Source organism: Falco biarmicus, chromosome 6 (genome assembly GCF_023638135.1).
Source record: "Falco biarmicus isolate bFalBia1 chromosome 6, bFalBia1.pri, whole genome shotgun sequence".
In the NCBI taxonomy this organism is placed as follows: domain Eukaryota; kingdom Metazoa; phylum Chordata; class Aves; order Falconiformes; family Falconidae; genus Falco; species Falco biarmicus.
Genome location: NC_079293.1, coordinates 48,801,174 through 48,827,635, shown reverse-complemented (window position 1 = coordinate 48,827,635; position 26,462 = coordinate 48,801,174). Strand labels below are relative to the sequence as shown.

Below are 26,462 nucleotides of genomic sequence, written 5' to 3'. Positions count from 1 at the left end.
ACACAAAAAAAAGATTAGTCTCTCGCATAGTTCAATGATTCTTCTAGCAGATGCAATGGTGATCTTGACACAATTTACAAGCAAAATGACACGTATGCTGCTTATTTAGTTTTATGCATACTAATAACATTTAGTTTATATAATAGTCATATACACTTCAGTATGAAGATAAAACAAAAAGTGTTTTCTTCTTTTAATACTATTGCTGTGCAGTTTTTCTAAGACTACCTTTTTCCAAGCCTTTCCAGGAGGTTTTATTACTATTTGTGGCAAAGTCTAATGCTATTCCAAAACACACACGCAGGATTTTGGGGTGCTTTTTCCAAACGAAGGAAGACAACTAGAAGTCATTTAGGTGCTGTCCAGATTAGAAAAACTGAGTTAGTGACAATGGGTCAGCTACAGAGCAGAGATACTGCCTACTTCTTCTGCAGTAACTGCTTAAGTGTGTGGAATTTTAACTGACACGGTACATGGGCTATTAGGAAACATCTTTGGGTTGTTTTTTCAGAAGGACCATGAACAGGAAGTTTCCCAAAATACTAAATTTTTGCCTAGCAACCCAAGCCCCTATAATTAGACCCTTTAGATACAGACTATAAATGATGATGAAAAGACAACAAAGAAGGAAGCTGGGGAAAAAAATATGTTTTAGATTTATTTACATTCTCTGCTTGCTGTTAAAGCACTGACTGTTATAAATAGAAGTATACTTTACCTGCCTGTACCGAATGCTTGTAGGTTAGTATACCATTTAATAAATGAACACGTTCTGTAGAGTGATCGGTAAGTGTACAGCAATCGATACCCATCAGCAACAGCAGCTGATAATTACTGTGGCACAGGCATGACAGAAAACAGCGATGTGTGGTTCTCAGTATTACTTTGATCCCGGACATAATTTACATGTATATTAAGATTTATTTATGTAACTCAGGAGAATGAGAATTTTGAACAAGAAGACATATTCCTGAGCAACACCACTCGCCAAGATACAGTACAATTCACGAGAAGTAGGAATCTCTCCCGGTTTTGCTCCGCGATGCCCATGCCGCTGTCCCGCAGGCTCCAACACCCCCCCCCGGGAGCCTGCGACAAGAGCCCCGATGTCACAGGCGTTGCCATCTGCCGCCAAGTGTCCCTCTGCGCGGCCCGGGCTGTGGGGGCCACCGACTGCGCCCCAACGACGGGCCCTCGCCGACGGGGCGGCTGGCAGCGGCATCGGAGCCGGCAGCGGCCGAGGGACCCCCGGGCCCCGGCTCACCGGGGCGCCCCCGCCCCGGGGCACGCTCTGCCGCCGGCGCCAGCGCCCCGAGCCGCCGCCCGGGCGCGCAGGGGGGCGCAGCCGCCTCGGCCACCAGTGAGGCGCCCCCGGGGCTCCCGCGCCCCGTCCGCGGGGCCACAGCGGCCGGCCAGGCCCCCGGGGGCAGCTGGTGCCCGCCGGCACGGCCCGGGCGGCGCAGGAGGGACGGCGGCTGCGCGTCCCGGCCCAGCTCCGTTCCCTTCCGGGTAGCGGCCCGCAGCCACCGCCTCTTCCTGCTCCCGGCCCGGCGCCATGGGGGCGGCTGTCGGCGCGGACGGCCGGGAGGGGGCAGCGGCGGCGGCTCCGCTGGATGCCGGGTGCGGGCTGCCCCGGGGGGCTGGCAGCCCTGCGGCGTCCCAGGACAAGCTCTTCTTAATCAAAGGTGCAGAGCGCCCTCCTCCCCTCCCCCCCCTCCGCCCGCACGGGTCAGCGGCGAGCAGCAGGTGCGGGAGCCCCGTGCCGCCGGTCCCGGCCGCCGGGAGGGCGGCATCGCAGCCGGAGGGCTGCCCGTGCCTCCTTTGCCGTAGCTCGGGGTCTGCCTGCCCCGCTCCTGTCCCCGCGGAGCCGCCCGGGCGCTGGGACGGCCTCGGGCAAGGCGTCTGGATGCAGCGAGGGAGCCCCGCAACGCCGCCCGCCTTTCCCCCCCCATCCGGCGGCGGCGCTCGTCGCCCCTCAGCCGCCCGGCCCCGCCGCGGGGCTTCGGGCTCGGCGCGGGCTGCCCCAGCGCTGCCGAGCGGGGTCCGGGGCCCTGAGGCGGGGGCGGCAGCGGGGTGCAAAGGTGCCCGGGCCGAGGACGGCAGCGAGATGGCGGCGGGGGCTGGAGGGAGATTAACCCTGCGGGGGTGGGAGCGGGGTCCGCGCCTAGCACTGCCGGGAACCCCTGAGCAGCCGCTGGCAGAGGCGGCTCGTACGGGGCACAGAGGCGCTGCGGGCTCCTGAAGCAGTTCCCGTAACCAGACCAGCGGGTCTCCCGGCCCGGTGCCGGCCGCAGCAGCTGAGGCGCGGGGAGAGCCCGGCCTGGGAGCGGGGCCGCAGCCCCCCGCCGGGCGGCCCCAGCCACTGCCCGGGCTCCGGGCGCCCCCTGGCGGAGCGGCGGCCGCAGCTCCTCCCGCTCACTCGCCCAGGCTGCCCGGTCCCGTCCCGTCCCGTGGCGGAGGCGGGCAGCGGCGGGGCCGGGCCGCCGGGTGGGTGCTCCCCGGCTCGCAGCGGGGTCCGTGCCTCTGCGAGCGTGTCGGGCAGGGCGCTGTCCCCTGCGGCCGCGCACCTTGCCCACCCCTGCAGCGCTAGCCGGCCCCTCCCGAGGAGGCCGTGCATCGAGCTCCGCCGCTTTGAGAAGTTAATTTAAAAGCAGTTATTTCTGAAATCGGGGAGATCTCGGTTGGCAGACCTTGAAATGTAAAGCGCAGGGGGCGCGCAGAGCTCAGGCAGCCCGTGAGGGCTTTCAGCTCCCAGGCGCAAGAGGTGCTTTATGGATTTCATTGACACAAGTACAGCAAACTTCTACATCATAATAACAGGATCATTAATTTTTTATAAGTAAGACATATAAACATGTTTTGCTTCTTACTTCCTGTTCAGACCAGTTTTTTAATTACCTAACTGGTATTTGGAAAGGAATACGGGGGAAAACAGGCTGGGTGTCGATAGCTGCAAAGGAATAACTTGTAATCCCTTGAATTTTTTTAATATTAGTATGAATCAGATGGGTTTGTACTTAGTCTTGGTAACATGCCTGTTTTTTTAAAAACATGCCTGTTTTTTTAAAAAGTGGGCAGGTATGGTTACATGTGCCTTTGATGTAAGAGCCAGAAGGATCAAGGGACCCGAAGTGGCTTTGGGAACACTCCGAAAGAACTGAAAAGCGAGCAATACTTTCTGTCCTGGAAAAGCTTCCTGCTCGTCTCATTTTCTTTTTTTAAATAGAGCATTGGAACATAAAACGAAGAAAGCTGAAGAACAAGTGTTGTATATGGAATGGTCTTCAGAGGTGCTGGTGGATTTTCAGGTGGCCATTTGAAATAACAAGTGATGCAACAAATATAACTACATCTGCCTGTTGGGGAAGGGTGAGGCATAACTAGAGAACAAGATGATTTTAGCAGCCTGGCTCTGGAGTGAGAAATTTCAAAATACTGTGAAAAGGCATCATGGGATTTGAATGATTTGTGTGTGTGTGTGTGGCTTGAAAATAGGTACACTTGCCATTAATCTTGACAGTGCTCTATTTCATAGAATCAATATTATTTCTTGCCATATGGAGTTAATGTAAATAATGTAGACAGCTGTGCCTTTCCCTTCAGCATGTGCTGACAGATCTTAATTTTTTAGGTTTTATTTTCAAAAAGGTTTGGTTTTGTGGTTTTGGTTTTTGTTGATTTTTTTTTTTCCTCCCCTTAACGAAATCTTCATTTTTATTTCTTAAACTTTTCTTGGCAGGTGGAATTTTTCTAGGTACCGTTGCTACAGCAGGAATGATGGCAGGTTTTGGCACCACACTTGCCATGACAAAAAAGAAGAACCCAGACTGGTTCAGTAAGGTTTGTTGCTTTTAAACTGTTTTCTGATTGTGATATGCAGGAAATAAGAATGCATCAAATGCTGCATAGAAATGTTGATGTATGTGGAGTTTGGCTGTACAAAGTTGATGGTGAGAGCGCTAGACAATTGAAGTCAGTAGGGGTAGGATTAATTTAAAAATTGATTCAGAGTTGGCACTGCTAAGTACTTTAGTATTCAAAATTAGTTGAAATACATAAAGCTTACACTGTTTGCTGGAATCATACTGCTGCTGTATAATGGACTATAATTGAAGGGCTGTGATGTGAACACGCTCCAGAGCCTGTATCCGCCTCAGTGATCCAGTTCACCATGTGGTCCTACAGTGCCACAGTGAATCAGGGAGCGAGGTAACTGCAGTAAGGATGAGAATGAGTAAGTAGGAAGCCTGTAAGTTGTGGAACATGCAAGTAGCATAATTTAGTCAAAATTTAAGCTCTCTCTGCTCCCTTCCCACTGTGTAAGGGGACTGATGAGAGTGGGTATTGGCTTTGTACTATGAGATCTGATGGCCAAAAATAGTCTGATCTTACGCAATTACTAACAGGATCGACCTGAGCATTCTGAAGACAAAAAAATGCATAGCAAAGCTAGCAATTATACCATGTTGGTATATTAATCTGAAATACAGCGTATTTAATTGACGAATGCTTTTTTCCTTGCTAAAGCTTTGTTACTGCGCAAAATGTCAAAAATGGACCCTTAAAATTGTTCAGTATTGTCTCCACCAAGCCCATAAAATACAACATATATTAAAGATGTTTTTAGGGAGCTGATAACTTTTTAAAATGTTAATTCAATAACAGTGCATATCAATAGAAAAAAAATTTCTCCATTGCACTTTCTGTCAGAGCCTTTGAATCAGATCACTCACAATCTCCTTTTGTGGTCAGAGAGCATGAGATCCTTCTATTGCCATTCTTTTTTCCTCTGTAGGCTGCTGTTGCATAACCCATCTGTTGCCTTTCCAGCAACAATAAAGCCAGTATGGTTTCTTTTTTGAAATAGGCAAAATGGAAAACTGCATGGGAAGTTATTTTACAGTATTTTTTTAACTTTTTTTTTTTTTTAAAAAAAAGCTCTTTAAAACTTCCTTTTTCCTGAGCATTGCATTTTTTCCAGCTCACGCATATTCTTGGCTGGCTGAGCTGTCCTGTTATCAGTGTGAAATTTATCAAGAGTGACACTACATTGACATCCGTGAATATATATGCTACAAATGCCACCAAGTGATACATACTATTTCGATTTTTGCTGAAAACCTGTATCTGCTACTATCTGTGAAAATGAATTACAACGGTTTGCTAGCAAAAATCTGTGATTCCTTGGGCCCCTCAACTTAAATACTGCAAAGTGTAGGAAGATGCTTTTTTGTCGAGCTACTTGTAGGTGAGCAATCTCAAAAAGGGAGGCTAGACTTTGAGAATGATTTAACTGTCTGTAGAGGCTCTCTGAGGCACCAACAAGGTAAACGGTTTTGCAGTGGCATTCTTAATTAAATTTATAGTTACTTAACTGCAAGTAATTTTTAATAACACATCATGTATAATAACAAAAGCGTAACTATGAATAACTACAGATGATTGCATCCTTCTTACATGTTCAGTACCTAAATATTATTTTTATCCATGTTAGGGTGAGGCTGTAGTTTGACAGGTACTTCAAGCAGTCGTCAGCCAGCATTGCTGTTGAAAGACGTAATCCTGCCAGTTCTTAGTTTCTGGCAATTCATGCCAGCCCCTGTAAAGGCACCAATACTTGTGCTACTGGGTTGGTGTGATGATACTGGTTAATTCCGTGGGGTTTTTATTTCTTGCATTAGTTTTAGTCCAAATCAGTCTTCTGATCCCCTTCACTGCATGGCTGGAGTGACTGCATTGGCACAAGCTTGGGGCAAGGTCTGAAGGAATGAGAATTCATGCTCAATGTTGAGAAGAAATGCAAGACCTATTCTTTCAGCATCTTTGCTGGCTTGTGCTAGTTTTTATGTCAGTGAAATGGCAGCATGGAAGTCAGGTGGAAACAGGAAGCAAACATAATGCAGCCTGGGACAGATTTAAATGGTTTTATGGGAGCAAAAAAATAGCAGTTTAGAGGGGAGGCTGTAGCATCACAGCATCATGAACTCATGATTGCATTCAGACTTCCAGGAAGCAACAATATGAGACCCTACTCTTGTAGAGTAGCATTGATGTTACTGGTAAGAGATGAAGCTGAAATTTCACCTACTGTACCTCTTCTGTGGCAGTGAAGTAAATAAATGTAAGCATTTGTGGGACTCATGCCCAAATTGACTCGAAACTGAGATTACATAATTCTGTTTAGTATGAACCACTGCAGAGAACTTCAGTTAAGAAATTATTGGTTAAAATTAAATGCTCAGATGCAGCAGCCTCCTATGATGTGTCCAGTTTTACCGGCATCTATCCAGGTGTTTAGTTTCACAATGGATTATGTCATACAAAACGATTAACATGCTGAATACAATCTAAGAGAGCAGTTGAACACACCATTTATTTTAGGCACTGCTGCCTTTCAGACACGTTCTTATCCACAAGGGGATAGTTAAAGGGTTGAGGCCTGTGTCTGTGAAAAACAACATAATTTCTCCTGCTCCCACTTCCTGCTTATATCCTCCAGAAAAAAAAAAAAGAAGCATATATTTTGGTAACCAAATCAACTATTTCTGCCCTATATTTTCCTGGCCTGGTTTTTAGAAAGACTCAAGTATTGTTTAATAGCTTGTTTTTTAAATTAAGTTGTTGCTTTTTTAAAGAAAAATACAGGACCAGTAATGAAGGTAAGACAATCTGTGCTTAGTATAATGGGCTTGTGAATAAAACTCAGTTCTCTTAAAAATGTGCTTTCGTTGGTGACATCTTTTCTGCCATGCTACTGTTGTCTTTTTAAATTATTTAGCATTTCATTGATCAGCTTTCTTGATGCTCTGAACAGTGTATCTGATAATCATATAATAAACTGTCTTGTTTACATAAGTCCTTTTCTGTGTACTTAATACCCTGAGGAATCAGCGTGTAACTGAATGCTGTTTGACTGCTGTCAGTAAAACCAGATCAGTTGTTTCCACTTACCACTATTTTTCTGGGGCAATCAAGCATTTAAATAGTATTTGAATGGGTTAGGGGTTTTTTTCCTCAGCAATTTTCACAGGTAATGACTCCTATTTAAAGATTCTGTGTAGAGGATATTTTTGTCCATTCATTTCCCATCTTTCAAATGGGCGAAATTTTTCTGCATGTTGTTGCATATGGTTAGACTATAGAACCAGGAAAAATGTCAAATAATTATCAGCATTTTAAATCTACTCAAAGCAGTCACTGCTGAAAGAGTTATGAAAGTTCATTAGCTATGGTAAGGAAACAATAGGATGTGGTATATAGTGTGACTAGAGATTTCTGCTGTTTGTGTCTGTGTGTGTGCTTGCAGAGCATTGTTTTGTTAACAGCTTCCACTTCAGGATGTCCAAATCAGAATAAATAAGGATCAAGATTTGTCCTTGGGTAACTGTGCCTACAGCTAAATCCTAAGGAAATGTGTTAATGCTGAGGACTGTCTGAGGATCATTTTAATATTTCAATAATTAGGAAGCCAGGAGGAAAAAAACCTGCTGGAGCTATTTCACTGACCTAACACCATAGTGATAAACACTACATATGTTTAATTATATCAAAGAAGAAAGAAGAACCATTAAAAAAAAAATCATCATCTTAAAGCAAGAATACAAAATATTTTTTTCCCACTTTTTGTGATTAATAGAGAAGTGCAGCTCTTTGGCATGTTTTGGAGGAAAATGTTTTGGATCCTTTTGCAAGTTAGTTTTACTTTTCAGTATTTTAGACTGTAGATGAACTAATTCTTTTCTGAATATATTTGTATGCTTGCAGCCTTATTTATGTTTACCTCTGAGCAATAATTTTTTTTTTTCTCCAAGATACCCAGTAAGTAAGTAGGACTGTTCAGTTGTCTAAGGACCATAGATGCCAGTCTAACATTTACCATCTGGAGTCTGGGTTTCCATGTGAAGAATTGAACAGTGATCCTTTGAGGAAAAAAACCCAACCAAATCCTCTTGCTGATGTTTACCACAATGAGCAAAAGGATTATGTCTGTCTTACTGCTGTTGCAGGCTACATAGGCTGAGGCTGTCCTATACCAAATAGGTACAGTAAGGTGGGTGTTGTGAGATGAGATCAACTGGCCAACAGTGAATGTGTGGTGGAAATTGATTGACATCAGCCAGTGTGTGGCTTATGCCCTTAGTAGCTGCAATTTATGTGCTGTGATGGAGAAGGTTTCATTGCTGTTGGGACCTCATTGTGGCTGGGGCTCTGTTGTTCTTGGCCTGAGGTGGCTTTTCCAAGTGACAGTTTTGTGTTTTCAGGACTCATGGCAGACTCTTATGCAGCTGTATCTTAACAAATGGTTAAAACCACCTACTCTTGTTTCTGATAAAAATGAGAAGTATGGAGGCTGCAGAGCATTTTCCATGTTGCCCCTTGGTGAACTCCGCAGGGGGAAGGGTTCAGCGTTATTTGCTCTTCACAAAATTTCCCTAAGTGGTTTCCAGAGCTCCTTCAGAATTGCAGCCCCTTGAAATTAGTCTCTCAGTCACTGTTATATCCTCTCTGTGTCCAGATGAAAGCTACTTGGGTTCTTCCAGTTGCTTACCCTGCTGTTTCAGGAGTGCAGATAAAGACCTTGTAGGCCAACAGTTGCCCCACACCTGTACCCCTCAAGAAAAAGTACCAAAATCAATGACCTACAGTGATTATGTTCTGATGTGACTGGCATAAGGGCTTGTAACTGATTTTGGTTAAGTTTTGTATTTTGACTGGTGGGATAACTAAGTGTTGGACTCTGTGCCAATGAAACGGTTGACTTCAGCATTTCTGGGTAATAAAAATCATCCCCAGGTGGTACTGGCAACCATGAAAGCTGATCCTGGTGGGAAGGCAGCTCATCTACCCGCTTCCTTGGGTCTTTGGGTCTGCTGGCAGCCATAACAGTTTCTGTGGTCATACTAGTACAGCTGGCAAGTCAGGAAAAATGCTAGATCACTAAGTGAACTTACTTAGTTTATATTTTTTTCCCAATTATTGTTCACTTTGTATTGATCACTTTATTTTTGGTTGTAGGGGATTACTGCCACAGCTGCACTACCAGAGAGTGGTTCATCACTGGCCTTACGAGCCCTAGGATGGGGCTCCCTCTATGCGTGGTGCGGAGTTGGATTGCTAAGTTTTGCCATCTGGAAGGCTCTGGGTGTGCACAGTGTGAGTAGCAAGTGTGATCCCCTCAAATGCCATATTTTTCCTTGGGTAATGCATCTTGGGGGGGCATTTCTGCACTGCTTCAGCCTAGGAGTTACACATTCATTCATTCATTCACAGATAGATTGACTAACCAGAGTGTATGCACACAGGGAAGGCATTCTTATATCTGCAAAAAATGGGATGTTGTGGGAGGAGACAATTTGGGGGGAGGAACAATTTTGTCCTGCTTATGTTTATTTGCACAGATGTTTCAGATTCTTCACAAAAGACACAGTGTTCTAATTTAGAGACTAAAATAGTAGCCACAAACTTTCTGTATCTTTTGCTTACTGAATTGAAGGCTACCCCCTGAATCCTATCTTTAGAGTATTTATTTGTCCAAGTTCCATTTTTTTGCATCAGGACACTTGGGCATAAGAAAAAACCGAGGGGAAACCAGCTTGCTTTCTAGTGCATTTCTGGAAGGGACAAGGGGGCAGGAGATTGAGTTTCACATGCAATAGAATGTGACATCAAGGCAAAGAAACTCAGGAAACATCTGTACATCCCAAGAGGCTGAGGCTGTCTTTAGTAAATTGCTTATGTTCCAGTGTTTCACAGTGTTGAGTGTGAACACTGAAGTGTATGTAAGCAGTAATGAGCCATGACTTGAGAGTCCCCTGCAGCTTTAAGTTCGGCAGAGCTGTCTGCATCCTCTTTAGGACTAGGAATGAATAGACTTCCTTTACCTTCCATGGCGAGTTATTTATATATTCGGCAAAGTGTCTCCCAAAACTAAAAGGAAGAAGATACTGCTTCATCCCAGTACTGTTCTCATTAATGTCTTTATTCAAGTTCTCACTTCTTGTCTACTCTGCTGATGTATCCTGTAGGTCATGATTTTGATCCCAACATGCAGCACTACACAGTGCCTTCCTTATTCCTTAGTTTTCAATGTTGATTCTCAATAGGAGGCAGTAAAGGAAGGCAAAACGCCAAAAAAGCATAGCAGGACACAGGAAACAGCAACAACACAATTTGTTTAAACTCCAGTCCTTCTTGTGAGGCTGTAGTGGAACGGCAGAGAAGGGGTAGGAAGGGCGGGAGTACCCGTTTATGCTCTGCGTGCTGAGCTCCATCAGTCCACTCAGTTTACTGTCAGTTATATTATCAGCCAAAAGGATTCGTTTCACGCTATGCTGCCGATTCTGATTTTCGTTCTGTCAGAGTACTTCTGGTCCTGCTGAAGGACAGCGGAATCTGACCCTAGTCTGCAATTTACATGAACCGTTTTTTGGTGAGCTTGATTTTTACCTCCTTTGACTTCTGTACTAGCCTAGACCCACAGTTGCCTGGTTTCCCTCTGAGGCTGCTTTCCTTGGGACTGCTGACATGGAACATCCTTGTAAGCTTGAGATGGCCAAGTCCCAGGACATGCCAGAGGCTAATGGGGCTTCTGGTTACCTGACAGCAGCGGCTTTTGTGTCGGAGGCATATAGCATGCTGCAGGCCATGGGAGAGACTCGTTGAGCATTGTGCCTAGTCAGAAAGCTTTACCTTATTGTATTGTGTGTTGTGTTATTGTTGAAAGGAGTTGGGGGAAGCTGTTTTAAGAGGCTTTTGCAAATGCCTGTTGGTATAGGTTTCTGCTGTGGAGCGCTTACGTTTCACTGTCGTGCGTGGTGAGAACTGCAGACGCTGACGGAAGCAAGATTTCTGTCAGGAGACTGTGTCTGCACATGATTTCGAACAGCTCGCTCTCTGCTCTCCACTGACATACTTATTGCATTCACTATTGACTTTTAAATTCCCACGGCAGAAGGGAACCACATACAATAGTGCTACTCATTATTGCAGAATCAAAAATTAGCGATTTGTAGATTTCCTGTCACACATTTCTTTTTCCTGTTTTACTATATATCTGTTGAAATCAAATATGTTTAAAATTGCTGGAGGCACAAAAGCGGAAGTATGTTAAAAATGAAATATTTTGACCAAAGAGAAGAGGTTTATTAGCATTAAAATATATTTCTAGAGTAAGTCATATTTCTTTTTTTTACTGTTGTTGATTCTTTTTGGATACTGCTTTAACATAACACTCAGGAGCAAACACTGGCTATTGAAAGATAGTATTTTTGTCCTTAAATATCATCTTCCTGAACAGGTGAGGTTAGGTAAGGGTTATAAGCTGCCTGGTACATCATTAGTTCTGAACTCTTTAACATAGCTCATTTTAAGGAGGGCCTCTTTTTTTTTTTTTTTTTTTTTTTTTTTTTTAAATTTTCCTATTTCAGGGGGACGTTCTGATACTTTCGAAAATTCTTAATTGCTATCATGTAACCAGAGATAATAAATTAACAATCAGTCACTTAAAATACTGATTTTTAAGGACACACATTAGATGCATGTGTTGTGTCTAATAATTATAAGATAGACACAAAAAAATTAAGTTTTATTTGTGGGAAAGTACTGAAGTGATCACTGAAATAGTTTCTTTCCACATGATCTGTTCAGACCACAGGACACCACAGATACTGCACTAAGCTCAGCATTTTCAAATGAACGTTTTAGTTTCAGTTAAGCTTTTTAAAAAGAGGGTCTTACAGATTTACCTGAATAACAATGTCTTGAGCCTTCAGCGTGGTTGAGCGCTGTGAATTCAGTTGCTCTGTAGTACCTGCAGGTTCCCAATACTTGTAGAAGTTCAAGTTACAGTTTCAAACACAGTATCAAGATTAGAAAGCTATGAACTTAACGCAGACTTTAGCCCTGGAAAGTGCTGTACTATACATGACCTGAGGGGAGACTCGGCTGATTTTGATGCCAGGAGTCTGTGAACTTGTAACTAAAGCTTTGGCAGCTGGACAAAGCTGCTTCACCTTAACTGCCTTTAACAGTAACCAGCAGCTCCTGGGACCTGCTAATTTGTGATCCGGCCCTGCTAGGCAGCAGTTTGATGTGTTGTAGAGCTACTGGTAATAGTGGTAACAGTCCTGACAGTTAATATAGTCTCTTGATATTAAATTATTAAGGATAATAACATTCGGATTGTAAGCAATGCAGATGTTTCATTTAGCAAACAAGCAAGCTGCTTCTGTCACATGTGGGAGTTCGTTAACTCCAGCGCTTTCTGAAATCCATTGTCAACTATATTCACTGTGACTGTCTTGGTGGGATCTTAGTGGATAAAGGACTGACCTTCGCTTGCAGAGTTTGCAGGGGAGTTCCGAGTCAAGTAAGACTGAGTTGCTAAGTGTTGTTTAATGCCTCATGTCATCTCCAGGAGTAAAATACAAGAAGCCACAGCGGAAAATCAGACATGATGGTTTGGCAGGCATCACACCAAAAAGGAGCAGGGGAGCTAGCAGATCTTGAAGCGTAGCTGGTTTGGCCAGGAAAGCCATTGAGCAGTTCCACTCCTGACTGGCCATCCCGTGGAGACGGCTGAACCTCGTGCATGCCACAGCTTGGGCTGGCTTTGCTTTGCAGGAGGAGGAGAGCAAAGCTCCTCGGTGAATTTGGAGATGTGCGGTGAAAGCTGTGCTCAGTGCTCTTGGCGCTGTGAACTCTGCTGGCGTTAGCCATGGGCTGGGCCGAAACGGGGCTGTGCAAGGGGAGTGACTGAATTGCCCCAATCGTCCTGTCAGCGTGCCAGCCATAAACCCGTTGTGATCATACCGGTGTCCGCAGGAAGAGGTGGCGAGCGTCTCCCACGCGCTGCCAGGATTTCTGGCGCTCCGGGGGGGAAGGGGCCTGCGTTACCGCCCGCCGCCGCCAGGCGCCGCTCGGGGGCGAGGCGGGAGCGCGGGGGCGGCTCCGCGGCGCTGCAGCGACACCTGCTGGTGGAGCCGCGGCAGCAGTGGCGGCGGCGAGAGGAGCCCGGTCGGGGTGAGCGGGTCTGATCGTCTCGCACCGACCCGGATTTCAGACCTGGCGGTGCGGTAGTGGCAGACGGTGTTGCCGTTAGTTAGAGCCCGGAAGAGCGGTTTCCCATGGTATCATTGCCAGAACACTGATTTTTAACGTTTGGGGATGTGTTTCCTAGAAGCACAAATTATCAGGTATTATTAGGATAATATGTATTTCTCTAAGCTTTGTGACTGTTTAAATTATCTTGTCACCACTTACAAAGTCAGAGATAAAATGACAAGAGCAAACTGGCACGATATTTCCTTGATGAGTTATAATTGCTGTAATTAGTCCATGTCCGTCATTCTGAAGCAGCGTCGCCATTGCTCAGCAGTTTGTGTCGTGGAAAGAAGCTGAAGCCACGGTTCAGCGTGCCTCATCCTTACAGCTTCTGAGGCAGCCTGTGCTTGCCATAGAAGCAAGTCATTGCTAAGATCTGTTCCAGACACTGAGGTGGTGCACTGGCTTTGGTGATAATAGATTTTTGTTTAATCTTTGTGGTTTATTGGTTTTTAAAACAGTGCTATGACAGTGCCTACTTCCAGCTCTTAAATGGCTTTATTGTTAAAGGTGGGTTCCCTGTAGCTTTAGTCTGCTGCTTTTTATGCCAGCATGAAAACCCAGGGGTGATAGTAAGTAACTGATCTTTATATCTAAGGGATATAAAAGATTTTATGCTGTTTCAGGTTGGGTTGTTAATATCCCCTGACTGCAGTAACCACTCTTGTAATCTAAGAACAGGCTGGTAAGTAGTAAACCCAACTAAATTCCAGTCAACTTTTATTCCTAAGTGGAGAAGTGGTAGATCAGTGAGGGCTTGGTGTGACAATGGTTTAAGTTCTGTTTTTCAATAATGTAAAAGAGAAATCTTCATTTTCAGAACCTTAGGAGATGGTGGTTATCAAGTTTTATATAGTACCTCTTGCAGAAAATAACCAGCTGTTAGTAATAAACCTTTTGAACTTGCAACTTGCTCCCAGCCATGGCTTAGGAAAATATTTAAAGTCAGTCCCGCTCTGATTATCTTTGGTCGTAGAAGCTGTCTATATTAGCAAGTATCACCGACCAGCAGCGCTGGAGCAGTGAAGCAGTTGGGGCCTGAGGACCTGACACCTACAACCATTCAGGGGCTTTTTCAAATTTGGACTGACTCTGGCCTTGCCCCATGGCTTGAATGCCTGCTTGCAGTTGGAGTATGTTATGTGCGCTCCTAGAGCGCTGCTTCAGTTTTGTGTCACCGTAAAGAAACTCAGTTCATGTATTCTGAGACAGTACACAAACTCATGCCTAGTAAGCATGGACATCTGGGAGATCTGCTGCTGGAGGGCACTCCTGATCTGAACTCCAGGCTTATCCAGACACACCCACAGTTTCCTCTCTAGGCCCTCAAAAAATAGAAGGGCATGTGAAATGTTAAGCACAAGCTTAATAATTGGCATCTGGCTTGAAACAAAGTGGCACCCCCTTTTTTAACAAGTGTGTTTGCTATTTAACAACTTCCACCTCGTGTCATTATCTTACAGGGGTTTGAGCTTGTAACCTCAGAACCCTGTAGCTGCCCACTCCTGGTGCAGTGGGCTGACTGTTTGTGATGCAAAATACAGAGGTCTTGAAATAAATTTTGTGTAAAAAAAAAAAAAAAAAAAAAAAAAAAAGGGTTTGGCCAATTGGTTATTAATATTTTTTTGAAGTTGTGAAGTGTTTTGAAACATCTTATTCCATCATTCTCCATCTGAAATGCTCAATGAAGTTTTAAATTTTCAATTGAATAGTAAATGGTGTTTCACTCAGTAAAAAATTGAAAATGATCTTAAAACCCCTGTTGTTACACTTGACCTAAACAAGTGTTTTCGTGGAAGTGTCAAAAAATTAAACCTTTCTTATTTTATTTACCTGTTCTACAAGTGTGATCCACCATACCTTTTGGTTGCTTGGAAAAATGTTAGTTTCATGATTTTCTACAAATTACAGTTGAGCTGTAAACCCTTGTTTTAAATAAGCAGTTGGGGTTTTTTGTTTGTTTGTTGTTTTGGTTTTTTTTGTTATATTAAATTTGCAGCAATAGAATACTTGACAGGTATTAAAACATACCTGTGAATGCCTGATGTTCTTCTTTTTAGGTTTTTTTTTTAAACCGTCAGTAACTATGAGCCACCTTTTAAATGCAGAACAATACCCTCAGCCCTTGTAGACTGAAGCATACACAATTAACAAACAAGATAAATTATACTTTAAAAACCCTTTTGCTCTTCATGCCCTCAATAAATTAGGTTTTATTTCCTCAGACATAAAAGCATTCATTCTCCCATAGGAAAAGGGCCAGGATGATTCATATGAAGGTTTGTGTGATTCTGATTGTTGCTTCCACATCTGTTCCATGGAAAGCTGTAAAAATAGTGAGAAGAATTGCTTAGCAAATTGTAACTAATATAGTTATAAAATATTAGTTTATCATTTTTATGGTGACTCCTAATGAAATATCCTGGTTTTCATTGGTCTCAACCTTTAAAATATTAACAGACTAAAACAACTGCACAGCTGTAAAGAGACATCTAAAACAATTAAAGCAATAGAGAATACATGCTTACCATGGTTTTGTTGGTAAGGACATTTCCTCGGTGGGCAGATTTTCTCTAGAGGAAATCAAACCTCTAAATCACCATTTTAAGCACACAAATAACAACATCCCTCCCGCTTACTTTGAGAGATATTTGATACAATTTTGTGAGACTGTAGTCATAGGTACAGTATAAAAAAGAATATTGGTTTTAAGGATGGATTAATTTAAAAAATAAAATGAGAACATGGAGACATAGTCTTCAAAAGTTATTGGTGTTGGCATCTGTAAATAGTACTAAGAGCTGTAGGTACCAACCAAGTATAGACATATTGCAGGGGCTGAAATTTTTATGCTATTTCATAAATAAACAAATGTTGCTGTAAAAGCAATGTATCTGCTAGAATCATTCTAGAGTCATCCTAGAGTCATTCCTAAATTTTTTATTGATATTAGTTTTTAATTATAGTTGTACCTAATCCTCATCTAAGTATTATTCATGAAGTTTCTATTCCTTATCCTGCTTATGTTTGATTGCATAATAAAGCATGTATTTTCCTTGCTATTTCATGATCATGTATTTCAATATAAATCAAATTTGCCCAGGTTTTTTTAATGTTCTCTTATTTCCTCAACACTTAACCAAAATTTAAGCTTTTAGAAAGAAGATGGAGTACAAGTTAGTTCTTCCTCCTCCTGTTTTTACAGTAAAGCATAAAATACGTACAGAAAACATACACAGAAAAAATACTGCTTTTATTGCCTGATTAGTTTGGTGTGGAGAAGACATATAGGTACCACTGGTATTTTATCCAAGAAGTAAATTAAAATAAAAAGTAACCTATGAACTTCACTGTGTACTTGATCAGGCAGAATGCTTATTCAAGGAATAAGATCGTAATTTTCTTATTGGAAAGCTGCAGATGTAGCAGGGGACAGTTGTAAGTATTGGTCTTGAATATGGGCAGACTGTAACTGTAGCTGTCTTGAGGAGTTACTCTGCTATGTCTTGGGACAGACTTGTAGCTGTTTGCTGCCACCAACCCGTTAAGAAGCTAGAAAGAACAAAACCATGTTCGTCTGTGGTCTGAAATTGCCTCTGTGGAGCAGTTCTGCATCACCATAAGTGGGTTGATCCACTTCTTGGCTGCACTAACTGTGAACTGCAAGTGTACAACTGAAATCTGAGTAAAAGCTTACCTGCTAGGTGCAAATTATTCATGCTATATCTTGGTCCCTTGGGATCTTCCTGTGCTTCATTTAGTGGGGTGGTATGGCCCTGCTGGTCTCGCCCTTCTGTGGTCCAAGACCTCAGCTGCTCTGCTTCCCTGGAGGCACCCAGCCGTCCCTGCCTGGCTCTGGGTGTCACACTGGCTCTGGCAGGTTTCCTGCCTGGAATTCAGCTCCAGTCGAGGCTTATGCATCACTGAAGAGTTTTGGTTTTGTGCTGGCTCTTTTCCCAGCCATGAATCTTACTTGGGGGTGATACATATCATGAATTCCTGGATGTGCAGAGGGAAAAAATTACTCAAGTTGCCCTTTTCAGGAACTGCCTGCTTGCAGACAATTTGTGTTTTTAATTTAATTCAGAAATCCAAGTTACAGCACAGAAGAGCATATGGAGTTGGGACACATCCTGAGATTTCGGGTCCATTAACCAACTTGCTTTATACAGTTAGGTATTTAACTATTTTAAATTTTAAATTACTTCAATATTAATTTTTCAAATTGCCCAGGGTGACTAAGGAGCAGTGACTAATACACTATAATAGACTAATTCTGTGCATGTCCTTTCCAGGCACTCAGATTTGAAAGTAAAATTCTGCAGAACTAAATGTCATGTTCCTCAGTGATTTCAAAAGTATTTCACTCCATTTTTCTTCATGACATGAAAGCCTTTTGCAACAAGGTTGTATAATCCAAACTTTGTACTGTTACTTTTATTTTGAAGCCTGATGTAGCATCACTGAAATCAATGAGAATACTTGAGAATGAGACACTTACTTAGTCACCTTTGACATACTGTATACTACAAAATATACAACAAAAACTTAAATCCTTGGCATTTTATTTCAGAAAGATTAACATGGACATGTATCCAATTTTAAAAGGGTATTTCCATATCTCTGAACCTAAGGAAGTTACTTTTTTGTTTCGGATTGTGGTTTACAAAATCACTGTTTTGGTGCATATAAATTAATAGCTCTTTCCCATTGATCATAAATAGCTTATCATTATTTTATTTTATTTTTAATAATTCAAAATAATCTAGCCATAAACCAGAACAGTTTTGTTTTCTTTAGGCTTTTCTACTAGAATGGCATCTTCTTCCTTTTACAATAGATGTATAGAAAGACACTTTCAGGCTACCAGTTAACAATCTCACTTTTGGGAGCTGAGTGACATTCACACAGAAATTAAAGCAGACAAAGTGGAGCTAGTAAAACACGTTTGTGATGCAGACCAGCTATCTTCCCATTTGTGATATGCATTCATTTCTGAATGAGTAACATGGCTGCTGCATACTTGGACAAGTAAGATGAGGAAGATATTTCATGTGTTTTATCTCTTCATGTGACCCAATCATTGGAAAAGAGGCAGCCTGACCCTTGTGACTTGACAGCTCTCGGTAGTTCACTGGTAATTTGAGACAGAATATGTAGTAGCTGTAGGAAGCTACTACATATGTATAATGAATTGGGAACTGACAGCTGCGTTCTAAACAGTGACGACCCATTCCCCCTCTCCCTGTAAAGTTCACGTAGGTTATTTTCATGTTATTTTTCTTTTTAAAAGCATGGGAACTGTTTTATCCAATTACACAGGATTTATAGGGATAAGTTTCTGGAAAACATGTCTACGTGTTTGTTTAATTTTCGGCACTGTAAATGGCCCTCTTGATTTCAAAGAGAGTATTCAACACTGCATAAAGTTAAGCATGTGTGTAAGTCTCCATGGGATAGGGGGTTAATAGGAGCTCTTGACTTCTCTAGATGCTTTAATAAAATTCTGCTGCTGCTTTTCTTTTCTCTTTGCAAGCCTGAAACACTGTAATCGGCAAACAGGATTTGAACAGTGTACTGTAACAGTGCAGCGTAAGACAGTTAAATATTGGGATGTATTCTGCCAGGATTGACCCTCTGAGGGCCATTTTCATATACCTGTAGTTCTGAATAATCCAAGCATTCATAATGCCTTTGCCAATGATGTGTAAGGTCTGAGAATATGAACCAGGGCTCTATTTTCCATGCTTACTTTAGAGGTTGACATGCAAACTGGCACAGGGTGACCTGCAGTGAGTGCCCCAGTTTACACTGAGACTCAGAGAATCACCCTCAGCAGCAGGCTGCCTGCTCTGCTCTTCCAGTACTGTAAGGGCTCAGCGCTTGCCGTTTTCTACAAATAACTTGCTATTTCTGTATGTGGACCTTGGTAATTGTTTGCTCACAAGGGCAGTAGCAATTATTTTAAGATATGGGAAAAGGTGGCAAGCACAGTCCTTGCTGATGCTTTTAGATCCAGGGCAGCCCATCTCATCCTCGGGCGTTAGGAAATGGAAGGTGGCTGAGGAGAACGCAGGGAATGTACGTACTGTATTCTGCTGCCAGTCGATATTCCAGTTCAGGGCATCTAACCTCATTTCACTTGGAAGCTAATGTAAGCAGTTCTTACTGGTGCAAGTACTGAAATAGGAAACTAATAATTCCTAGAATCTGGGTTGGCCTATTATGAATGTCAGACATTAAGGAGAACATTTCTTCGTAAAACTTTCATTCTAGGATTCAAATAGACTCTTTTAGCCCCTCTTTCATTCATTTTAATATGAACGGCCACATAAGTGCTCTCAGTAATAGTGCTATCCCAATTTTTGCATGACATTCTGTCAACGATGTACATTAAAAAGAGATTATTAAATGGAAGATGCTTTTAGGTCCCCATATTTTTGCCATCTGAGGCAGGATCATTAGGTTAAGATAAGAAAATAACAGTGATCTGTAGCTATTACAGATTATTTAATGCAGTAAGGTAGATGATACCCTTTTAGAAAGAAGCCTGACAGAGGTGGAACAGTTACTGTAATTTATTTGGCAAGAAAAAACAGCGTCAAGCTTTGCAATATCTGTGATAAAAAAATAAAATTCATTTGAGTGAAATTCACTTCAGAGAGTTGCCTCCAGGAATGGAGCATGCTGGAATGTTAAGAAATGTGTTACAAATCGCTCATGTACCACTAGGTTCAGAAGCAACAGCTAAGAGAGTGGCCTGCAGTACTGAAGGCAGCAGAACGAGGTAAAATACATTCAGCTTTTTTGCTTGGTTTACTGCGCTGTTAATTGAAGACATCATAACAGTTGAACCGAGTACCCCAGTGTCAGCGTGGCTGACAATAATAAAGAGGCAGGCATTTCAGTGAATTATTTCAAAACAATCAAGTACTTAGTACACATATGGCACATTAGATTTCATAATTAAATTAATGCTTTTTGATTTGAGACCACTGGTATGTGTATTGTGGAATCTGGAGGAAATACAGATTTCCAGGAAGGGAGAGGGGAGAAGAGACCTCCTGAATGTCATGTCTGCTAAAAATCCAAAAGGCAAGGCATGACACAGATTCCTAATTGCAGCATTTCCCTCATCGAGAAGTGTGCTTGTCCCCTGAGAGGTAAAGCAGGTAAAGACAAGATCCCAATTCTTGCACCTCAAGTGTGCTGTTTTAATAGAACATAAAGCCAGATTCATCATTACAAGAAGCTCACCACACTGCAGGAGGTGACTGGATACTGGTAAGCCCAGTTTGTTGAAGGACAGCTGGTACATGTTCAGGGAACAAATTCACTACAAGGATCATCTGAAGCTGCAATACACCTGGTATGATGCTGTCAACTAGATGCAAACAAGAACAACCCCAAGGCCAGCGTGAGTTACTTTGGAGGCCAAATATATTCCTAAATATATAAATACATTAAGTAGAGTTTGGCCAGTCAAGGCCCAGAATATCAAGCTGATAGTCTTTGGCTGAAAGATGTCAGCCTAAAATTTGGTGTTAGAACAGTTCATAATCAGGCAGACGTTGTGACTAGGACAGAAGGGATAGGAACTTGGGGATGTGGCTTCCACTGTCATTCGTGTGTGTACACTGGTTCCATTACCTCAGAGAACAGTTACTTTTCAAAGTCTTCTCCATGCTTTTAGGCAGTGGGGCAAGTGGGCTTTAGAGGAGCTCAGAGTGCAGCGAGAACAGTGGCTAGGATTTGGAAGTACATTCAGGATAGCAACAAGCACAAATGTGGAAATGGAGGAAGAAACTCAGAATCTGATGTTATTTAGTGGAACAGAAAAGAAAGAGGAGATACCTTAGAAGTCCAGATCAAAGCCCTAATAAATACTGTACTGCACTTTCTTACTGGGAGGAGATGGAGATGGGGAAGATAGAAGTCCATGCCTAGTACTGTGTTGCTTAATGTATTGTTAGTAAGAACTGAAAAACTGTTGTGGAGAGAAATAATAGGATGCGGTATCTTTTAAGCTGTATTGAAATGAAAATTTCTGCTAAGAGTCGCTGTGCATTTGTATTGTGAAGAAATTGGCCCTGTTTGGACATACTGTATTAGTGGGGCCCATGCCAGTCGCTGTAGATGACACCCTTCTTAAATCGCTGACAACCTAAAGCATAACATTGGGAAGACAATGCACAATGGTGATCAGCTTGGCATTACGATTTATTAAGATAGCTCACTGTCCAGGAATCACAAAGGAAGGTAGTTTGTGGAGAAATATAAAACATGGTCAAAGTTGTGAATTGCAGTGAAAAACTACTTTTTTGCAGAGGGGCCTTGTGGAAAAGGGCATAGATGCTGGTAAGAGAGGAAGTGGTAAGTGAGGCATTGCGTCTGGCATCACTTGCAAAATGATTTTACAAGTAAGCGTCAAAATCTGGGAAGACAAGGCTGAGGAGGTTTTTCAGGGAGTGTTCAAAGCAAAAGAAAGACATTGAATATTTCAGATCTGGTCCACGTGTTAAGGAAAAATTGTTTTTCCAGGAAATTAGTTGCTTTTACATGCAGAACATAAATTAGCGTTCTGAGGGGAGAAAAATCTGACTATTTTTAAATCTGCAGCTGCTAGCAGTGTTTTAGTACTTTCTAAATAGATACCGTTTTTCTTTTAGAGCAGAGCCGTATTATTTCACAGACAAGATTTTTTTTGCATTCGAGGGTTAGTTTGGCATGTTAGTAATTACAAGGTAGTTGTTAAGAATGAGGAAACACTGTACTTTTCTGAATGGCTGTCCCAGCCATCATCCCCCTTTTGGAGGCTTTATATAAATGCTTTTAGTTTTCCTTTGGTTTTGTGTGTCTTCAGTGGAGTAACAGAGGCATCCTGTAGAGCTTATGAGTGCATCATTTAAATTTGACACTAAAAGAAATTTAGAAGTCTGTGTTTAGAAACATACAAAAAAATCTACATTGCACCAGATCATTAGCGGATATAAAATGATTTATTTCCAGTTACACCAGCTGAGCTACAGCAGTTTACATCAGGGTAAGATCTGACCATCCCTGTGTTACCAAACAGCCAGGTAATTCTTAGAGGGAGACGGAAGAGTAGAAGAGTTGGTTCACTCTTTAGGAAGTCAGAAGTGTTAAGTAAATTGAGTACTTCCTGAACATCAGAGAGCTGGGGTAGCTTAATTACAGAGGACTGGAAAAAAGAGCTAAGCCAAAGCTCCTAAAGCATTTCTTATTGTGAATGCTTGTATTTAATTGTCAACAGTTGTTTAATGTAGTTTGGGCTGTTCCCCTACATCAGCTCTGATACTGGTGTTTATTATTCTTGGAAATGCTAGCTGTCTATGAGAGGTTTTCAGTTTTAAATAAGCAGCGAAAATACTAGTTCAGGAGCAATTGTGTGCAATTGCCAAGGTTTTTAAAAACCAAGAATGAATAGTTAATCAAAACAGCTATCTGATCAGAATAAAATACAAAGCAGACAGTGAATTAGCTTTTACAGAAGAACACAATCAGGATAAACCAAAAAAAGACCATTTGGCTCTGCATTTTTCTCCTACTTTATATAACATGTATTTTCATTTGATTAGCAGTACCCAGGTATTTTTACACAAGAACTTTAATTCTAAAAGGCTTTCATCCATCATAGTTAGTTATTGTCTTAGTAAAGGATTGGTAATTTCTTTGTAAATTGTTTCATTCTTTGTACCAGCTGTAACTTGAATAATTGCATTCCAGCAAGGTTTCACTAAAGAAGTACCAATTCTTTGTCAGAATTATTCATATGCAGAAGGACTTGAACAGAAAATGGCTCAAAGGTATTTGTAAAAAAACCTGATGACCCATAACACACAAAATGTAGGCATATTAGAGAAGATTCCTATGTGGCTGTTTAGAATATCTGGATTTCCTGGAACCTCCGTGGGACATACTGCCTGAGACAACATTTGGTCTTCAAGAGGTCGTTGCATCAAGTACTTGAATACCACATCTTGTCTTCTCTGTGTGAATGCCATAGATTCTGTAGGGCTTCCTAAAAATAGCAGTCCAAAACTTGCCTGTACATCCTGCTGTTTGTGTAACAGAATTTTCACTGATTTGACTTTTCCATGCCTATCCTTAAAAAATATATTATACGTAAAAATATATGTAAAAATCTTGGAAGAAAGTAACCTGCTAAATTTAAATATTCTCTTCAAACAGAAGTGACTTTTAAATAAATTTCAGTTCTGGCCTGCCAGGGCTATTGAATCAGACATCGGTGGTAAAATGGTTATCATAAATATAGATTTGGAAATTGCTGTTAATATATTGATATACAGAATATGAAACTAGCAAACTTCCTCTTTCACAATTTCTTAATTTAACAACAGTGCAAGAAAAGCTTGGTCCTGTATATCATTATAAATCCTGTTTTCCTTCCTACTAATGTGTGAATTTGAACAAGACTTTGTTTTTTCAGCTGTATCCATATGGTGGGATAAACCTGAACTGTCAGAGCTGACCAGTATTTTTTATTTAATCCTTGTTTTAAAATCCTTGAACAGACCTATTGGGCCTTTAATGCATTACAAGTGTAGAAAAAGGCACTGTAGAAGAAGTGAACGTATGGGCACATTCTATGGAACTAGTTTTCCTCCAAACAGAAGATTTTATATGTGTGTGTATATATGTATGTAGTTGTTCGTGTAACAGTAGTGAATCATTCAGGCAAGTCGTCCAACTTAGGCAGCCCAGTGTGGTGCTTTAGAAGGGGGGATTGTTGTGGGTCCCTTCATACTTTTTTTCATTTGTTAATCAAACCAACATAATCAGAGGGAAAGTCTTACTTTTCTGTTATTTTTAAAGTCTTTTTACCTCTTCTTTACCTCACACAACTTATTTTGTGGAATAAGCCCGAGATTCATGATACTACTTTATTTGCTTCTTATTAATGGTTAACTGATTTTATTTTTTAATCTCTTTTATAGATGAAAGAATTCCGAACTAAAATGCAGTCAATGTTTCCTGCAATTCCTAAAAATAGTGAGTCCACTGTTGAATGGGAAGACTTACTTAAATCAAAGTGAAAGACTCAGAGCCATTTGGAGATGTCTCGTTCAGCAAGAACAGGAGCAGAAGTAGCAGAAGTGTCCCATCTGAAAAATAAAGAAAACTCAGACTGAGCAAGTTACTGACTGAGTTCACTGAACCTGGGGACACCAGTTAACATGTAGCAGCAAGGGAATTAAAAACAAAACAAAGAAAAACAATTTATATTGTGGTTTTCAGTGTGCTTGGTATAGTTGATTTGTGAGGAAATAAACCCTCCAAGATAAGTTGGTTCCAACTTGAAAAAAGACTTTCTCTTATGAACACTTAAAGTAGAAACTGATCTTCAGTAGGAAATACAAGGACAAAACCCCAATAAACTCTTATCCCATCCTGTGTCTTAAGAGGAATTTTAGGAAATTTCTGTAGGAGACAGATAACAGTACTTTGAGTGACATTTACATGTTCAATTAAGAATATGACCATCAAGTCAATTGTAACAGATCTGTTACTGAGCCTGAAGGTAAAGCATACCACTCTTCTAAAAATAAAGGAGCTACTTAAATTTGCAACAGAGAAAGTATCTAAGCCAAATTATTTTTGTATGTCTGAAGGGAAAGTTTAAAACATCCAATATGCAAGACATACTGAGCTGCTCTATAGAGCATCAGAAGAGAGCTCTACAAAGTGCAGTTTTCTCAGTATTAGCTTTTTTATTGGATTACACAATACTGAACCAGACAGTTTGCATAAAACTCTTTAGTATATTTGTATAGCAATTTAAGTTGTCAGTGAAGATAGTATAAAACAGTGAGATACCCGTCTGTCCTACACAAGTATTTTCAGCTAAGAAAGTGTATGGGCAGGGCTTGTTTTTTTCTGTTTCAGTGGTTCCTGTGGATCTTCCATCAGGAGAAGCAACATGACATTTTCCACACTGCAGCAATCTCATGAAGTGTGGGTGTAAACTAGGAAGAATAATGTCTTATTCAAACATTGTGTTTGCAGAACTGTAGATCTGTAAAAATGCAGAAAGAATAATAAAAAAAGCTATCGGTGAACAATCCTTTGTTGAATTTGCAGTTATCTGGATTTTTTTTATTAATTGCACACAGTCCAGTTAGTAGGTTGTCAGGTTTAATAAAGTTCTCTTAAAACCTGTCTTTTGTGATTAAGTCTTTATATTCCTAGGGAAGAACATAAAAAACCTGTAAATGTCAGATCAATAATAGAGAAGTATGGGTTTCCTATGAAACATGTAAAGTAGTATCTTTAAAGCAACTGAAGTTTAATAGTTGACATCTTCTCCACAGCTTGATGCTTGTAATCAATATTAAGTAAATTGTGGTGAATACATGTGCTATCATTTGCACATGAAAAATGGTGCTATTTTCATATTTCTGTTCGTGTGCAGGGTGATACCTGTATTGCCTACACTTACGCGTACTAGTGCTGAGTTACCAAGTTTAGCCAAGTAGCCGTGTCATTAAAACCAGTCAAGTACTGAAGTAAATAAAGGCAAATTACATGATGTCTGTAAGAATGCTTTAGTTTCTAAGGTGGGATTTGGATATCTGTCTTTGTTGGGTTAAATAACTCACCCAAATCAGTCAGCCAAAGTTCCGTGCACGATCAGTGGGGAAAGACAGGGCTGTTCAGAGGGTGACTTGTCCTGTACTGAAATGAATGGCTGCTCCTGGAATTGTGCGAAGCATCTGACCTGATCTACCTGCTGGCTGCCTCTGAAAAGAGCCGCTCTGCCGTTGCTTACCTCCCATCAGCATGGTGACTGCATGGGCACAGTTCAGGAGAAACTCAGAAGAAAAAACGAGTGGGTTTCTAGTGCTTAGAGCTCTGAGGGTTAGACAGGTGCTGGTTCTTGAAGGGAGAGCTGTCCCTTCTGGTAATGGTTAGCCAGTGGATCAATGTAACTTATTATAAGAAAAATCCCTTATGACAGATAGAATGAATTAAACCTGGAGGTGCCCAGTTATATGGGCATACCAGATGATGCTCTTCAAAAAATCCTAACATAGTGAAATATACAGACAGAAATCTTTAAAGCGGAATCACACTCATAGGGCGAATACAGAGTGATCAAGTAAATCCACGTTGAGGTATAAGGCCAAACATAAAACATCTTCCAAAGACAGAGGAATTCATAGATCATCTTATTCCAAGCTTTACTCTCTGTTTCTGTCTGGAAACTGGTTTTCTCTAGCTAAAGGTTTGTGTAGAAGAGTGCAAACATAATGTAAAAGTAAATCAATTCTCAATCCACATGAAAAACATGGGAGGTCTTGGATTTTCTTTATTGCACT

At 41.5% G+C, this 26,462-nt stretch overlaps 1 protein-coding gene across 3 annotated transcripts; it reads left to right on the top strand.

The window, feature by feature from the left end:
- Positions 1-1,514: 1,514 nt before the first annotated feature.
- TMEM242 (transmembrane protein 242) lies at positions 1,515-25,302 on the top strand. 3 transcript variants are annotated; one of them, XM_056343458.1, is made up of 5 exons: positions 1,515-1,685; positions 3,740-3,840; positions 9,016-9,153; positions 19,834-19,888; positions 24,081-25,302. In XM_056343458.1, exons 1-5 carry the CDS (start codon positions 1,556-1,558, stop codon positions 24,098-24,100), a joined length of 444 nt encoding a protein of 147 aa, XP_056199433.1. In that variant the 5' UTR covers positions 1,515-1,555; the 3' UTR covers positions 24,101-25,302. The 3 variants fall into 3 exon arrangements, with proteins under 3 accessions (XP_056199433.1, XP_056199435.1, XP_056199434.1); XM_056343460.1 differs by lacking the exons at positions 1,515-1,685; positions 19,834-19,888 and adding an exon at positions 1,728-1,746; XM_056343459.1 differs by lacking the exons at positions 1,515-1,685; positions 19,834-19,888 and adding an exon at positions 3,234-3,290.
- The last annotated feature ends 1,160 nt before the right edge of the window (positions 25,303-26,462 follow it).